Below are 17,444 nucleotides of genomic sequence, written 5' to 3' on the forward strand. Positions count from 1 at the left end.
TAGGGCATAAGGCATGTGGTTTGGTGTGCCGTCATTTGTGGTAATCCCTGGGTAGGAAAGATGAGAACAGTACTATGAACATGTACAACGTAAGTGCAGCATGAGAAGTATGGTCCTGTGGATTTACTGTGACAAGACTGTAAGTGGCTGCACCCTGATGAGGCTCCGGGTCTGGAGAAGTGAGCGCATCTGTAATCCCCAGAGAGGCCTGGAGGTCACATGACCACACACACCACACACACACACACACACACACACACACACACACACACACACACACACACCAGGCTTCTGGCTTAAGAGACCCTGTTTCCAAATAAAAATATGAAAATGGGTCTGGGAGTGGAGTGTAGCCCGGAGGTAGAAGGGCTTCCAGGAACCCCAGAACCACCAAAACAAAACAAAACAAAACAAAACACCAACCAACCAACAAAAAAACATGTGCTGGGTTCTGTGAAAGAAGAAATTATTCTCATTAAAGATGGTAGGGGGGACTTTATTTGAGTGACCGTCTTAACAGAGCCAGCAGGGTGGAGGAGTGGGCTGAGCTTAAGCACAGGACCAGGGATAGGGCCTCGCACAGGGCAGAGGCGCACAGGGGAGAGGTGGAGTAAGGGTTCCCGCTGAGCTGGCCCAGTGGGTCCTTGCTAATGGCAGCCCGGGTGGCAGGGCTCCACCTGGGTGGTGGGGACATGAGCATCGAGGTAATGGGGACAATCAGGTGCAGAGGTGCTCAGGTGCAGAGGGACGACCAGGGCTAAGCCTCCTGGTGGGGACTTGCTCTTGGGGCCTTCCTGACACTGGCCAGGAGGCAGAGACCCCAGGATCCTGCTTGCAGCTGCCTTGTGAGCCTCTCTCAGGTCAAAACACGAGACGGGCATCATCTGGTCTCTCCAGGTGACTCTGGGTTTCTTAGAAAAGCCGAGGTCCTGGTCTCACAGCTGATAGATTCCGCTGCTATCGAAAACCTGCTGTGTGTCGTGTGCCGTGCTAGGTGGTGGGGTCGTCTGGCCACCAAAGCAGAGCTTCCTGGTCTCCTGTCCTCAGCCTAAGGGGTGGGGGCACAGGCCCAGCACAGCAGTTAGTCCCTCAGCTAGGTGGGCGTGGGGCAGGCAGGCTGTTCTGCGAACAGGGTGCCAAGGAAGAGGTTTCTGAGTAACCTGGGAGGCAAGGGAGGAGGTGGGCTGGGGGGCAGAGGTGGTCTCGTGGGGTCTTGCTGAAACCCAGGCAGGGAGGGTGCAGCAGGGCTGGCCACGGGTCCAAGTTTTGCAGGTGGAGTGATAGACAGTAAGTTGCTGGAGCTGAGCGCTCCGGCTGGCCCAGGAGGGTCTGGGGTGTGCAGGGCCCAAGCACCACTCTGGCAGGGTTTGGTCTCCGGGTGCTGGCAGGAGGGTCGGTGGGAGCCTGTGGTCCCTTGCTGTGCTCTTCAGACATGAACCCTCTCTCCAGTCTGCACTTTGTGGGTGACTCAGCAGCTGCAGTCTAGTGTCGAGAAGAAAGCCTTCCCTCTGCTTGGCAAATGCGGTGACGCTTGGGGCCCTCCGCTTTGCCGTTTGGGCGTGTTCTGTCTGGTTGGGTAGAAAGGTCAGTTTGAGTTGTCAGTCACCTGTTTCCAAGTTGTATCTAAATCAGAGATTTAACCAGGAAAACACTTTCCTTTTCTCAAGCAGGAAGAAAGTCAGACTCAAGTGGTGTTGGCAGCACTCAAGGCTTGCAGGCCCCAGGAGCCCAGGGCTCGGGCACAGACCCGGGTCTCCTCTGACAGACGTGCATTTGGCACAAGCATGCAGATATCTGGGTAATTTGGGAAAAGGGACGGGTCAAGACTGACTTATCGCTCAGCCTTCCTATGCCCGTTGGGACATTTTAGCAGATGATATGAGAATGTTCTTTAGGAAGGCGCAGTGGGGAAGCCCACGGGGCCTGGCGTGCCGCAGCTGTTCATTCCAAAGCGCTGAGTGCATGTCATCTGATCCGGGGCGTTTCCAGGGTGTGGAATGCTCATCCCTCTGCCTGAGCTCCCCCTTCGGTTACGAGATGACATTTGTGCCTATGAATATGCTTTGGCCGTGGCGGCTGGATTCTTAAAGTGCCGAAAAGCAAGCTCACCCTTCGGTGCTATCTGGATTTAAGCTCGTGAGTGACGTTGTTTTATATGCTCATAAGATCATCTCTTGGGACCCATGCTGTGAGTCCCACTTCAAAGGATTTGCGTCCTTCTCGTGTTTTTATGGGTGCGTTTAGAACAATCTATCTTGTGTTTTCATTAGTAACACCTCCCTGTGCCTCCCCACGGTGTTCTCAGGACTCACATTTTCTTGTCTTCCATTTTTAGACTTTGATATTTAAGTTCTGATTTGAGTTAAATTGTAAGTCCAATGTCCACACTAGTTAGCACCTGAAGTCCCCGGGCCTTGACTACCCACAGAGAATTCACTTCAACTGTTGCCGGCCTGTCTTTCAAACAGAAGAAATGGCCCTAGTTTCTTGCATGGAGTGGTGTTGGGACACTTCAAACTGGGACTCGGGACAGCAAAAGTGCTCACAGGAGTTTGTAAAAACTGAGACTAAAGAAAACTCGATTCTGGGAAGCTGCCCAGCAGAAAATCAAACCTTGCAAATTCTTTTTTTTTTTTTTTTTTTTGGTGGTACTGTGGTTCCTGAAAGCCCTTCTACCTCCGGGCTACACTCCCAGACCTATCTCCGGGCTACACTCCCAGACCCATTTTTACATCCTTTTTTTTTTTTTTTTTTTGAAACAGGGTCTCTTAAGCCAGTGCCGCTGGCTCCGAACCTGCGATCCTCCTGTCACTGCCTCCCAAGTGCCCCAAGCGTTGGGATTACAAGCGTGCGCCACCACGCCCGGCAAACCCTTGCAAATTCTTGCAGTATGAAATGAAGGCTGCAGTTAGGCCGTGGGTTGCTGCCCACCTTCTCCGCCATGGCCCTGGGAAGGCGCCAGAGGCCGGGCCCCACTGGGGCGAGCTGATGGGTGGGCCGGGGTGCACTGTCTGTCTCCCGATCAGCCCTGACAGGCCTCAGTGGGCGGCTCCGGGCAGCCTCCGCTCTGGCCCTGTGTGCCTGCAGTCCTGCCACCACCCGTGTGCACAGCTACTTCTGTGCCCCTCGCGGCAGCTGCATATATGCTTACTTATAATCCACGTGTGTACCTCTGTTCCAGTATGTTTGTGTAGTGTAGAACATGCACCCAAGAGAAATGTACAAGGAATGGTACACTAAAGGACACACGTAGAAACTCCAACTTGTACCCTGCCCTCCAGGGCGGTAGCGGGGGACCACCGCCCTGAACCCGCGGCCCTGGACATTCTTGCCACTTGTGGGCTTCTCCGAGCCAAATGGAAGCTGAGGACACGCCTCTGAGTGAACGTGTGGCTGGCGTGGAAGATGGGGCACATGTGTGTGCCTGGTGTGGAAGACATGTGCATGTGTGCCTGGTGTGGAGGTGGGCACACGTGTGCCTGTGTGCCTGATGTGGAGATGGGCACACGTGTGCCTGGTGTAGAGGTGGGCACACGTGTGCCTGGTGTGGAGGTGGGTACACACGTGCCTATGTGCCTGGCGTGGAGGTGTTCCTGCACAGGCTCCTTCCCCTCTGCCCACTGCTCCAGGCCTGAGCTGGATGTGCTAATGGGCGGCTTGACTGGCTAATTGGTGCTAATGTGCGAGGTGGTGCTGCCGTTTCAGAGCTGCCCTCCGCTGAGGGTGAGCTGGGAGCCGGGGGCTGGCACGGCAGTGGCTCAGGCTCAGCGCTGGGTCCTGTCTGTTCTGTAAAGAGCTTCGTTCTCTGTTTCTGCAGCTCCCTCTCTGCTCAGGACCTGCAGTGCTGCCCGCCCCAGGACAGGAAGGAGCCTTGTAGTTCTCAGGACAGTGAGGGCGAGGAGGGGCTTTGTGGAGGGGCAGCAGAGGGGCTGCTCTTTGAGCTGTTGGTTCTGGAGTTCAGCTAATACCTTTTAATTGGTAATACACAAGGCTGTTGTTGTAGTATAAAATTCCTGGGGGTTTTCAAATGCATTGTTTTATTTAATCACCAAAGTTGCGCGAGTGAAGTGTCGGTACTCATGAATATGCTTTAGGGGTTTATAACACGACTCGTTATAAAGTTAGCAGAGGAGAATGACGGTCCTGTCTGGAGGAGATGCAGGTTTGAAGCAGAAGCCTGTGGTGGGTCACTGCAGGGGTCTCAGCCGCAACCTCTCCGTGGGTTTTATTCTGATTGTCTGGCATTGAAGAGCCCCGATTCCCAGACTGAGTGGTTGAAAGGAAACAAGGCCTCAAGGGAGATCCAAGGACTCGACTCGGCTAAGCAGAGGTGGCGGGGACATCGGCGGAGGCCCCGGCACAAGCCAAGGCAGCTGCTGCCCTGAGTTCGCGCTCTTGGCTTCGTAGGTCTGGGTGCCTGCTTTTGCTATGGATTTAAACCGTGCTAAAATACCCAACAAAGACATGTTCAGCATGTGAGGGGATTCAGTTTGATAACCGAGGAATGTATTCTTTTAGTTTAATCCTTCTAAATGATGCCCAGAAAGGTGTTGATGGGGTGTTGGACGGTGCAGCTCCTGCCACCAACTGGACACTGGTGAGCTATCTACCACTCCTCTGAGGACGCAGGGTGGGCACCATCCCCTCCTCTCGGGGTCAGTGGTGGCCAGCTGGGCCAGGGCAGCCTGTCCCTGCAGCTCTGTGCCTGGGTTGCTCTGATCTCCATTGCCAAGGCCGAGTCTGTGTCGCTGTGTGGTCCCGACAGAGGCTCCAGGCCGGAGGGTTTGCCCCGCCTCTTGCCCCTGCGCGCTGGCTTCCCAGCGGCGCCCACGGGTCGCTGTGGGCTCATTTCGCTCATCTGTCTCGCGGTTGGAAGCAGGTGTGGGGTTGTTGGAGGCAGAGGTTGGGGCCAATCCCAGCATTTCCTTGTGTTTGGAGGACGCACTGTGAGAATATAATGGCGTTTGGAAGAAGTAAGGCAAGCACAAAGTAAAGAGGAACGAGGACTGTGCAGCAGCGGCGCCCACGGCGTCACAGAGTGGTCACTGTTGCCCCACGGCTGGTGGACTTCTGGGGAGTCCTCTCCGTGGGCACGGGCATGCCTGTATCTCAGGTAGATCAGCCCTGGGTGCCAACGCTCGGCAGTGGAGAAAGCGTCTAACGATCGTCTTGAGCACACCTCGCGCTGCCGCGTGACGTGGCCGTACCTGCAGCTCACTTAAATTGCTCAGCAGGGCAGCTCCGGAGGAGTTCAGGCGGAAGGCTCTGCGGTGGGCTCTGCCGTGGGGCTCGCGCTCCTCGAGGTGGACGAGAGGCGGTGTGCGAGGTTTGTATGCATGCACATCACGTGGGGCAGCTAGGTGGTCTCCCTGTTGGCAGTGGCCTCAAAGGGGGCCAGGAGGTGCTGTTGGACACACAGAAACTGGATTTGACTTCAAGGACAGAGGAAAGGAGCCCCGGGAGGTAGCCCACGGCCCAGAGTTGCCCTTTATTGGCCACACTGTCCGCTTCTTGTCTAAAGACAGTACTTTCAGCTCCTCAGAGGACACAGGAGAAAATGAAATGGCCGAGGACCCCCGGGGGCTGGTTTTGTTTTGGGGTGCTGGCTGCTTCACACATTTAAAAGTAGGACTCTAGCAAGCTTTTTCCTTTTTCCAAAGTGGACATATCTTTTTCAAGTTTTGTGGAGAGGAACTAGCAGCAAGGGCACAACTTTGGAGTTTCATAGGCCTTGTTTCTCCTCCTCCTCCTCCCCCTCCTTTTCCTCCTTGTTCTTTATGGTTCTGAGACTGAACCTAGGGACATTCTATCTTCAAGCTACACCTCCAGCCCTTTAATATTTTTTATTCTGAAAGAGGGTCTTGTGATGTCACTGAGGGTCTGGCTAAGTTGCTGAGGTGGTCCTTGAATCTGTGAACCTCCTGTCCAAGCCTCCCAAGTGTTTCCCAACTTTTTTTTTTTTCTGGGAATTCAACCCAGGGGCATTCTACCTCTGAGCTGTACCCTCAGCCTTATTTTTTTTTTTATTCTTTACTTTGAAATAGGGTCTCACTGAGTTGCAAAGGGCCTAAGTAACTGAGGCTAGCCTTGAACCAAGATCCTCCTGTCTCAGCCTCTGCAATGCTGAGATTACAAGGTGCGCCACCACGCTGGGCTTTTCCCAGCTTCTTAGCGTGTTGGCTTTCTTGCCCATGGTCAGGACAGTGGCATCTATTTTCCAGGGCCCTGGAGCATGTCACATAAACTAGCCATCACGAGGTATGAGCAGAATGTCGGTATTGAGCGAAACTCAGGCAGAGCCAGTGCCTGCTCACGTCCGTCCCTCTGGTGCGGGCCCCTGGAAAGCTGGAGTGAAGGCAGTCAGAGCCAGGGCAGTAGCTTCTGCAGCAAGATGTGGGGAGGCCGAAGCAAACACCCGAGCGACTTGGTGTCTGCAAACACTTTCAGGTCCAAGTCTTTCCAGGGTGGGGTCCAGCTGGCGTTTCAACGTGTCCTTGACTGAGTGTCTCATACCCAGAGTCCTACAGCTTGGGCTTCTGGACCTAATCCATCAGCTTGCTCCTGGTGAGGAGTGAGGTCTGGTTATAGAATCTGTGTTGCTGGGCCAGCAGGGTGATCCGTGCTTAGGAGAAAATGGGTTTCTGTCCGTGCATCTGAAGCCCTTGCTGTGCGAGACACAGGCCGGGTTCCTGTCTGGGCCTTGATGAGTCCAGCTGCCTACGTGGGGGTCATCATCTTGGGTGGTCATTCCAGAGGCCTTGAAGGAAGAGGATGATGGCAGCCGTGGTCTGTCCTGATTGGGGGAGGCATCCGAAGGCCCCAGTGCAAGTTCCTGGGCCTCCTCCATCACGTACAGTTCCAGGCGGGCTGCCCAGGGCTGCGCTGACGGGGCCTGGGCCTGGCTGTCTTTGTGGCGGTGACTTGGATCTCACACAGAGCAGGTACAGGGCTCCCCAAGGCCAGTCCTTATGGTCCCAGCACTGTGATTCTGCCAGAAGCCGAGGTCCTTGGGAGCTGCCCTTCACAAGATAAAACCATGAATTCTATAGGGTTACAAAAACAGGCCCAGAACGGAACAGACCGCTCAGGAATGAAAGGAAGGATTCTCCAAGTGTTTGTGTCCTTCCTTTCTCAAAGTCAAAGCCAAGCTGCGGCCCAGGATTGGATGTGCGTCTGGGTCTATAATTAATACCGTGTGCCCCCCACCGTGCCAAGACCGGGCTGGCATTGTTCTTGAACAAATCGCCCAGGCACGCGTGATCTGGGCCACGCCGTCTGCTTTCCAGGAAGGTTTTTGTTGCAATCCGAGCACTGGCTTCTCCAGGGCAGCCCCCACAGACGCGCTCTTTCTCTCCAAGGGCCGACTTCGACGACACGGCGACCTACTCGGCGGTGGCAACCAATGTGCACGGGCAGGTGTCCACCAACGCGGCAGTGGTGGTGAGAAGTGCGTACGCGCTGTCCCGGGGAGGCCGGCGTGGCCGCCACTGTCATCCCTCGCCATGTTAACCCGACTGTCCTGCAGGGTTCCGAGGGGACGAGGAGCAGCTTCACTCTGTGGGACTCCCGATCGGGTGTAAGTCGACGCCTGTTCTTTCAGTCTGAAGGATGTGTGGTGACGTGGCACACAGAAACTTTTCTGCTACGAGTCAAATCTTACTTTTTAAAAGTGTATTTCATGAAAATCCTCCAGGTTTCCCGGGGCAGCGCCGCCAGCGTGCTGCTAACTCCACAGCAAGGTGCATTTTTAGACACCGGTGAAGGTCACGTGGGGACACTTCCCATTTCTGAATTGGCAGACTGAAGCAATTCCTAATCCTTGACCTGACTGCATAATAGAGCCACGTTTTGTGCTTTGGGTTCTTTTCTTCTGGAAAGTCTCCTGGTCACTTTTTTTGGTACTAGGGATGGAACCCAGGGGCATTTGACCTCTGAGGGACACTCCAACCCTATTTTTGATTCTTTATTTTGAAACAGGGTCTCACTGAGTTGCAGAGGGCCTCGCTAAGTAGTTGAGGCTGGCTGCAAACCACAATCCTCCAGTCTCAGCCTCCCAAATGCTGGGATTACAAGTGTGGGTCACCACGCCTAGCTCTTAGTCACTGTTAAACAGCCGCCCTCCCTGTTGGACCAACCTTGCTCTGTGCATCTGAGGCACCCGGTGGGGCCAGCCCTGTGCCTGTTCCCTGCTCCTCGCCATCTGGTCCCTGCACACAGAGCCACCACCTGCTACCATTGGCTCCCTGTGGTCATGGTGCCCTGGGGGCCCGTGGGGAGGTGCACCTCTATATCGCAGGCCCAAGGAGCGACGTGAGGCCGTCTCGGAGGCATCTCCAGGACAGGACTCACTTTCAACGTGGCTTGATTGTGGTTTGGGGTGAGATTTAGACTGACCTGAACGTCCAAAGAGAACTGCCTTCTCAACATTCCTTCATTTCCCATGGTCCTCGGGCTGCACATCCGAGGGCAGGGCGCTGGCCGGTGGGCGCTGGTGGGCGGCTTCCTCGTTTGCAGACAGCACCTACTTCCTGCATCTGCACCTGCAGGAGAGCTCTGGTCCTTCCTCTGTCTCACAGGAGCTTGTTCCAGCCACGGGCCCATCCTCACGAGGTCACCCACCTAACCCCTCCCCAAAGCCTCACCTCCTAATTCCACTGGGGCCAGGGCTGCAGCATATAGGTTTGGGGGACACAGACGCTAGGGCTCCACACTGCCCCGTGGAGGGCATGGCCTCTCACCTGCATGGCCACGCTGAGGTAGCTCAGTCCCCTTGCTACGGGCGCTCAGAGTCCTGCTTCTCCTCCAGTGCCTCTGTCCTCCGTGATCCCGTACACACACTTTGATGTCCAGTTTCTGGAGAAGTTTGGGGTCACCTTCAAAAGAGAAGGGGAGACCGTCACGCTCAAGTGCACGCTGCTGGTGACGCCGGACCTGAAGCGGGTGCAGCCACGGGCTGAGTGGTACCGGGACGGTGAGTGTGTGGTGGGGCCAGGCCTGGGCGCCTGCGACTCGAGGCCTTCGGCAGCAACCGCCCTGGTCTGCTGTTGTCTCTGCTGCTGCGCTTGCTGGGAGCAGCAAAGCAAACCCGGGGGTTGGGGAGACCTTGGCAACAAGGTTGACCTTGACATTCAACTGGGAGAACGCAGAGGTTAACAGGAGGCACCTGAATCCAAACGGTGACTCAGAGGTGTTCATAGCTGTCTCAGTGGTCTCCACGTGCTCAGCAGAAGAGAGAACTGCCAAACACTTGTGATTCCCCTGTGCTAACACACCAGCTGACATTGGCCAGAGCTTACTCTGGGCTGCCTGCGGTTCTGGGGGTTATAACTCACTCAGTTGTCTTCAGATGCCTGACAGGGATGGTGGGGCTCACTCTGTCTACAGAGGAGGGAGACGGGCAGAGGGGCTTCAGAGTGCCCCCCAGCATGGCGAGGCTGTGGTCCAGGGCGGGATTGTTGCCTTGCTGTGATGGGCTCAGAGCACAGGTCTTGCTCCCCGCATGGGTCTGAGGAACACGTCTTCTGTGGGATATGCATGCTCTTTGGACACACCTGCTGAGAGCCTAGGCTAATGCTGAAGTTTAGACCAGCACGTACCATCCCACCCATAAAAAAAAAGACGGAAAGGCAGCGTCTTTTCAAGACACGCAATATGCCAAACGCAGTGCTGGCCGTGTGTCCGCCAGAGCGGAGCTGCCAGGTAGGTGTGGGTCATGGAGAACTTCTGAGAGAGAATCCCTGTGTGCCGGCCGAGGCAGAGAAAGACAGGGTGTTTCTGCACAGAGAATATCCTTTTGACCTTGTACACAGGAGATGAGGATGGAGTTTGGTTGTGTTTGTAGGGACATTGAGACCTGTAAGCTCTGATGGTAGGGCAGCCCAAGGAGAGGGGAGGACAAGAGAGGGAGAGGAAGGAGGAGGGGGGGTAGGGAGAGAGGGGAGGGGGAGGGGAGGAGCCAGGCTCACTGCGGCCTCAGGGGATCCAGCTTTCTAATCGCTCTTTCCCATAAGAAATGACACTGGCACAGGGAGCTTCTCACGGGGCCCAGGGCACGGCGACACGGGCTGCACAGCCTCTCCTGTGACTGCCTGGCAGGGCCTCCCCCACCTGGACCAAGCTGAGAGGAGCTTGTGGATGAGGAAGACCACCGCAGGCCCCGCGTCCTGGTGGAACCCTGATGCTGGCTGCGGGGCTTAGCTACAAAAGCATCTCCAGGTTGTCCGTCGAACGAGGTGAACGTGGGCCTCTTTATTCGCGAGGAAAGCAATGGAGATCCCTCTCTGTGGCTTATTTTTAGCAAATGGGACTTATTGGCTCTTTAAATTTAATGAGCAGAAGATCTGGGAGGCTGGCGAGCCCTGGGCAAAGTCACTGAGGACAAGAATGCTGGGGCCAGGAGACAGGGTGCTTGGAGCAGCGGCTGGAGCCGCCTAGCTAGAGGCATAGTCCTCCTAGGAGACGCCCAAGATGACCTGGGGCGTAACGTGTGCCGGAGGCTGCTGTGGACCTTGGTGAGAGACCAGTGTCTGGGGGAGGGTAGGGAGAAAGACCCGTCAGCCATGGAAGGCTGCATCTCCAGAGGCCCAAGTCCACGACCCGCAAACCTGCACCGGGACGGTCTGCAGGGTCTCGCCCTGCTGCAGGAGGCACCATCACACTAGGCTCTAGGGTCCAGATGAGTTCTGGGTCAGTCCACACACCTGGTCTTGCTCTAGTAATTTCTGGAGTGTTGTCCACTAGGAACACAGCTCCGGTGCTCACCTTAGAGGGAAGCCCTATCCAGATAAATGTTGTTCTGTGCTTCAGGGTGTTCCTGGCTGCTGGCCAGGTGGCCTGGGTGCTCTCAGGAGTGGACGCCTCTTTCCAAGGTATCTCACGGTTTCGTGGGTGCTCCAGGATGCAGCAGACTTGGTCTGCTGCCATGCGGGCCTGCCTCCAGGCTCACCAGGGGCAAGGCTTGGCAGGAGTGCGAGGGTTTGAGGGAATCCTGAGGGGTGCTGGGCGGGCTGGAGCCTGGAGGAAAGGCAGGCTGAGCGCCCACCTCCATGTCCCCGAGGTTTGGCCGCTTCACCTTGGCCTCCATTTGCAGTGGAGGCAGCGACCGTATCCTCTGTAATGCCCCAAGGCTTGTCCTCATGGGAGTCATCTTCTGGTATGGGAAGACGGGCAGACAGGGTGGCCCATGTGTGGTACAGAGGAACATGGACCCAGGCACGGGATGGGGCTCTGGAAGGAGGCCAGCTCTGTAAAACCTGGGAGGGTGTGCCAGCAGGGCTGGGCCTCGGCGGGCATGGCGCGCTCCTCCTGGGCCTGGGAGCCTGGCTGTGTGAGGCGCGGGTGGCCCTGGAGTCAGAGGGCACCAGAAGGCCACGTGGGGCTGGCTTTGAGCGTTATGGGAGGCTGTTGAAGATATCATGTATTTTGATCTCCTGCGGTCAACCGCCCCTGGCTGCCGAGTGGAGAGGTGGGGTATGGTGGAGGCTGGGACCCGGGGCTGGTGTTGGGCGCAGGTGTCAAGGTTCTGGGTTTGTGCTGTTCCTGCGGTCTTGGCCAGCACGTGAAGCTGGGCGTGGAGGACGGGCTATGGTCTGGGGGTTTCAGCTGGAGCCCAGGTGGTGCCCCCGCTGGAGTTCAGTGTGAAGAGTCTGCCCCGACACTGGGCAGTCTTCTAGAGACGTCGTGTGGGAAGGATAAAGCACTGGCTGATGGTCCCCGAGGTCAAGGCCAATGGTCCTGTTGAGAGGTCACTGCTGTCGAAGGTGTTTGAGGCCACGGGACAGGAGGAGGTCACGCGGCTGTGCAGACCGCGCAGGACTGAGAACCGAGAACAGTCCTAAAATAATCCCCACAGGAACAGTGATGGCATGTTTATGTAACGTGCCTCACAGAGCATGCTATCCTACTGAAGCTGGGATAAAACCTAACATAGGTCGGCTGATCATAGGCTAGTTAGAATGCAGTCTGGGGCGCCTTGCTTCCGGAAGGCTCTGTGTGTGTTATCTCAAGGGCAGGAAACTATGCTGGTGTTGGTGGGGTTAACCTTTCCTTCTCGTAGTTGTTTTGATTGTTATTGGTTTGAGGTATTGTAAGGGCCTGTGCGGGGCTTCCTGGAAACGTGACATTTGGCCATTGCATGCAGGTCACTGTGGCCTCGCATGTGTTCTCTGGAGGAAGAACTCACTGAGAGCCCCACGGGCGTCTTTGCCTTCAGCTGTGGTAACAACCACCTCATTTTGTGGGTGGACATTTGCAAAGGAATTCAACAACAAAATACACTCAATTACAGAACAGAGAGCAAGGGAGCCCCTCTCTCTCCAGTCTCCACTCTTTACTCCTTCCCACAGACCCCACTTTAGATTAAGTCTTTACTGTGCTTTGCATATGTTGTATTTTTATTGAACTTGCTGCGTATCAGCTACTGTGCTTGACGCCTGACGAGCACAGTTATTACTCTTTGACACCATTAGCCATACGGGAAGATAAAAGTGGACGAAACAACCTAAAATATTTGTTTTTATTGCACCTTTGCCATTGTTCTTCATCGAGGGTTGGGTGGAGAAAAAGCGAGACTGTACCCAGGGCCCGAGAATTCCAAGCTCACCATTCAAGGTTGATGTGTACTGACTTGTGAAAACTAAAAATGGGCTGGGCGTGGTGGCACACGCTTGTAATCCCAGCATTTGAGAGGCTGAGACAGGAGAATCGTGGTTCATGGACAGCTTCAGCTACTTAGTGAGACCCTTTGCAAGTCAGTGAGACCCTGTTTCAAAATAAAGCATAGAAAACAGGGCTGGGGGTGTAGCTTGGAGGTAGAATGCCTCTGGGTTCCACCCCCAGACCTGCAAAACTAAAAACAAAAACCAACTAAAATGTAAAGATAGCTCTTTTCTTTTTAGAAAAAGTGCAGTGCACATTTATTAGGCTCAGTCTGCGGTGTGGGGTGTACCTCGTCTACACACACGTTGAAGTGGGGCCACGTGTTCAAGTTGAGGCTCCTTTTTCCATCTGACGATAGTCCGCCTGCACGTTTCCATGACGACGCCCTTTTTTGGCATCACGGCCTGCAGGGTATTAAGTATCCACGTATCCATGACAAGGACATGGTGCACTTACCTTCCTCCTGGGGTTGGTTGGCATGTTTTCTGTTGTGTGTATTTCTGGAACACGGTCCTCATCACACACATGGTTATTGCCTTGGGCATATTCTTGGGTCTGGGTTTTGGTGTCTAACCCGCGCACTTGCAACAGGCCTCCGGGAGTGTCACCGCAGGGGAGAGAGGCGTCTCCCCGCTCCTCTCGATGGTGGAGGCACCTTCATCTTTGCAGGTGGGGTGGAGATGACTTCTCGCCAGTTCACTTCATGTTTCCTTCATTTCCAACGCTGAGCATTTCCTCAAGGTCATTCACTATTTGCACTGATTCTGTTCAGACCTCTCCCCTTCCTCCCTCCTTCCTCCTTCCTTCTTTCTTCCCTCCCTCCCTCCCTCCCTCCCTCTCTCTCTTTCTCTCCTACAACAGGTGAAGATAGCTTTAGTTTCTTTTCACAGTATTATTTTTTTAACCACAATCACTTAGAAATTATTGTAACATTGATCAAGATGATTTCAGAAAACTCAAAGCAAATCTGTAATGGGAAAGCCTTGTGCAACGTGAACAGTGGTGTCAAGCACCGTATTGTCCCTGGTGAGGTACGACTGTCTTGAGGTGGAGGGCTCAGGAGGACATGCTGAGGGTTTAATAAAGGCCGCGCCTGGCCCAGAACACTTAGAGTCTGCAACACTTTAGCAAAAGAGATGATCTGGATTCCGCCATTGCCTTTCCCCCCAAGTTGTACCTTCTTTATTTCTCAGCCCCAGTGGCGAGCCTCCCAAGGCCGGCCTGCAGGGTGGCGCTGGCCGAGCAGGGGCTGCTGGTCCCCGTGGGTGGCAGAGGGCTCAGGGCTGGGTCCCGGGCAGGGGACTGAACCCGGGTGGGGCAGAGCTGGCGACCCGCCATGTGCTCGGCAGTCTGCTCTGCAGTGGCTCTCCCAGCTGACACTCGGCCTGTGCATGGGCTTTGCATCAGTGCCGTGCTCCTGGCCGCCTGGCTGCCACCCCGTCGGTCTGAGATGGCGCCATGGTCCCCGTGGGCTTTCCTGGTGCGTGGGGTGGCCTCGGGGCATGACTTGAACCCGCTGCACTTTCAGACGTGCTGCTGAAGGAGTCCAAGTGGACGCAGATGTTCTTTGGGGAAGGCCAGGCCTCGCTGTCTTTCAGCCATCTGCACAAGGACGACGAGGGCCTGTACACGCTGCGCATCGTGTCCCGGGGCGGCGTCAGCGACCACAGCGCCTTCCTGTTTGTCAGAGGTGAGCCGGGCCCGAGCGGGAGGTGGGAGGAGGCTGTGCGAGGCAGGGATGCGCCGGTGGCCGCGCTCCTGAAACCCTCCGGCCTGGAGCAGACTCTTCCCGGGCCCGGCAGTCAGACTGCGTCCCGAGGGCCAGCGGAAGAAGCAAGTGTGGACGTTGAGTGTGGCCTTCGGTCTCCCTGACCGTTCTCGGGCTTCCAGAGTATACAAGGCGACCTTAGAGTGCACCGGCGGTTTGCATTCTCCGGAGCTTAGCACTGGAGCAGAGAGGTGGGGCTGGGAAAGCCAGCGGCCTCTGCTCTCCTGGCCTCCTGGCCTCCCCGCCAAGCCTCACCCCTCTGGACTCTGGCCTGAAGGAAGAGGCAGGGACCAGGACCACTCTGATACCTCATCCCCAGCTCCAGCTGGACACAGGTCTAAGTCAACGTACAGTGGCCAGGACTGACCAGCTGTGCCTGGCGGGCACGTCCAGCCCACTGCTGGGCTTCATCTTACTGCTTACGGGGTTGTGTTCTGAATCCCACTTGTGGAAGCACATGGGTTCATGATGCACCGGGCACAGCATAGGTGTTATGTATGTACTGCACATGTATTTGTAAAGTGACATATGCCAACATAGGTATGCATAGTAGATACACAGAACACGTGCACATGCTCATATGTATTTATAATCTAAATTTCTCACTGTCAAGCTTGTAAGGAACTATTAATGTTCTCATTTTTTTTGTGTGTGTGTGGTACTAGGGCTGGAACCCAGGGGCTTTCTACCTTCAGGCTACACTTCCAGACCTAGTTTTTGTATTTTATTTGGAAACAGTTTCTTACTACTTTGCTAAGGGCCTCACTAAGTAGCTGAGGCTGGCTTTGAACCGGCACGGTCTTCCTGTCTCAGCCTCCCAAGCACTGGGATTACGAGTGTGCCCACCACACCCAGCTTCTTTCTCAGATTTTCAAGCAAAGCCACAGAGGCTCAGGGTACGGGGCCTTCTCTAAGGTGGGGCCAGGTCCTGTTGGAGCCAGAGTCCCTCTACAAAGCCACCTATTTTGAGTTCAGAATGGGCTGTTCTCTTTCTCTCTCTCTTCTTTTTCTTTGCGGTACTGGGGATGGAACCCAGGGGAATTCTACCTCTGAGCTACACCCCGAGCCCTATTTTTTTTGTCTTTTTATTTTTTGAAACAGGGTCTCACTGTGTTGTGAAGGGCCTTGCTAAGTAGCTGAACTGCGAACTGCGATCCTCTGGTCTCTGCCTCCCGAGTTCTGGGATTACAAGCATGCCCACCATGCCCGGCTTGGGCTGTTCTTTCTTAGTTCTGCCCCGTGCCGTACCCCGCACCTGGCAGTCCTAACTCTAACCCTACTCTGGAGGTGCAGCATACCCCCTTACCGCTGGCCGGCTGCAGTCCTGAGTCCTGGCTCCTGCTGGGCTGTCCATCCCCGCCCTGATGGGCCAGCTGTCTTACCTGGGCTCTTGTGGGCCTGTGTACAGCCGGCAGCTCCGGGCCTGGGTGACCTCTCACACTGCCATGCTGCGTTGCTGCCCCGTGGGCTCGATCAGCATGCAAGGGAGGGTCCAGCCTTAGAGATCCCAGCAGCCGAAAGCACACTTCACCTGCACTCCCAATGTGAACAAGTCCGTTTGCAAGGCTGCGATCTGAGACCCTTCTATGAGGTTGGGCTCTTTTTATTAGGTTGGCAGTAAAGGCACCTTCCACTCTCTCGTAGGCCTCTGGCAAGATATTTTACCCCATAAAAATGCAATGACTACAGCACAGCTTAAATCGCCCTGCTCATTCAGCACCGCCAGGGGAGAACTGAGCGCGAGGTGGGGGAGTTCAGCCGTTCCCATGACTTTCTGGAGATTTTTAAATGCTGAGAGAAAATATTTGGCCTGATGTCAAGAAATCCTTAGCTTTTAATATGCTGAGAAGATTTGAACGGGAAACTGTATGCATGCACTGCTGAGAATGTACATCAGCGAAGCTGCTGAGTACACACACATTTTAGACAAGGAAATTAAATGTTCAGTGTATTGAATTTCTAAATGGCTCTGCTGGCCTTCAGTGTAGCTGTAATTAAAATCTGAAAACAAAACCTAACTGTATCATGATCAAATGCAGGCTATGGAATAAATGACTGGATGAATAGGTGGATGGAGGAGGGACCCGAACATTTGTTCATGGCTTTCAGAGGAAAATAACATCCTCAAAATATCCAGGGATTTTGACATACAGACGCATCTAAGGTGGCATTTCTCGGGTGCTAAGAATGGTGGAGTCATCAGTGGTGAGCTTTGGATTATGTGCCCATAGGTGACCACATGATACTAAGTAAAGGTGAATCTGATTCCATTATGAAAAGCCAGGCGTGAGTGTTTCAGAAAGGGCATTCTAAGGTGCTAAAAGGTCCCGAAGTGTACTTCTGTTTCTTGACACTGATTCATCAGAAAGTAGGTGGCTGATCTGAAGACTGAAGTGTGTGCCACAGAGCGTTTGCCTCTGAAGGAGCCTGGCACGGGCTTCGAGGTGACCTTGACTTTATGTGACGGCGAACACGTCTCCCTCCTCAGACGCTGACCCACTGGTCACTGGAGCTCCTGGGGCGCCCATGGACTTGCAGTGCCATGATGCCAACAGGGACTACGTCATCGTGACGTGGAAGCCACCCAACACCACCACAGAGAGCCCGGTCACTGGCTATTTCATCGACAAGTGAGTGCACGCGCATTTCTCCCAGATGGGGGCGCTCCAGGTGCACATCTTCACCCACAACGGGTTTCAAAACACAGCTGGTTCTGCCATTTCACTGGCCACAAGGACCCTGCTGTTGGGTTACTGAACGTTTCCAACTAGGTAATTGGTGAATATCCTCCAACAGGCTAAGTCCAGGGTGCCCTGAGGGATTCTTTTGGTTGACTCTGGAGCTCTCTGGCTCTATTCATACCCAGCAAGAAGTCCAGGCGCACTCCGGAGGGTCAGGCTTGCCCACACGGACAGGGCTTCAGAGTGGCAGGCCCATGCCTTCCTGAGCTCCAGAGTGGCCGGGTGGGGTGCAGCTCAGGGCTCCCACAGTTCTGCTCTTTTTCCCTGTTAAGTAAGAA

General features: G+C 54.9%; 1 protein-coding gene across 1 annotated transcript in view; it reads left to right on the forward strand.

The window, feature by feature from the left end:
* Positions 1–17,444, forward strand: part of MYOM2 (myomesin 2) — a gene marked incomplete at both ends in the record, with an annotated part of 62,011 nt that overhangs the window by 5,392 nt on the left and 39,175 nt on the right. The window contains 5 exons of the mRNA XM_080710777.1: positions 7,359–7,447; positions 7,526–7,576; positions 8,807–8,971; positions 14,186–14,347; positions 16,914–17,055. Of these exons, the coding sequence (XP_080566903.1) occupies positions 7,359–7,447; positions 7,526–7,576; positions 8,807–8,971; positions 14,186–14,347; positions 16,914–17,055 (609 nt within the window). The remainder of the gene's footprint in view (positions 1–7,358; positions 7,448–7,525; positions 7,577–8,806; positions 8,972–14,185; positions 14,348–16,913; positions 17,056–17,444) is intronic.

This window comes from Muscardinus avellanarius, assembly GCF_963383645.1.
Source record: "Muscardinus avellanarius genome assembly, chromosome: 14".
NCBI lineage: Eukaryota > Metazoa > Chordata > Mammalia > Rodentia > Gliridae > Muscardinus > Muscardinus avellanarius.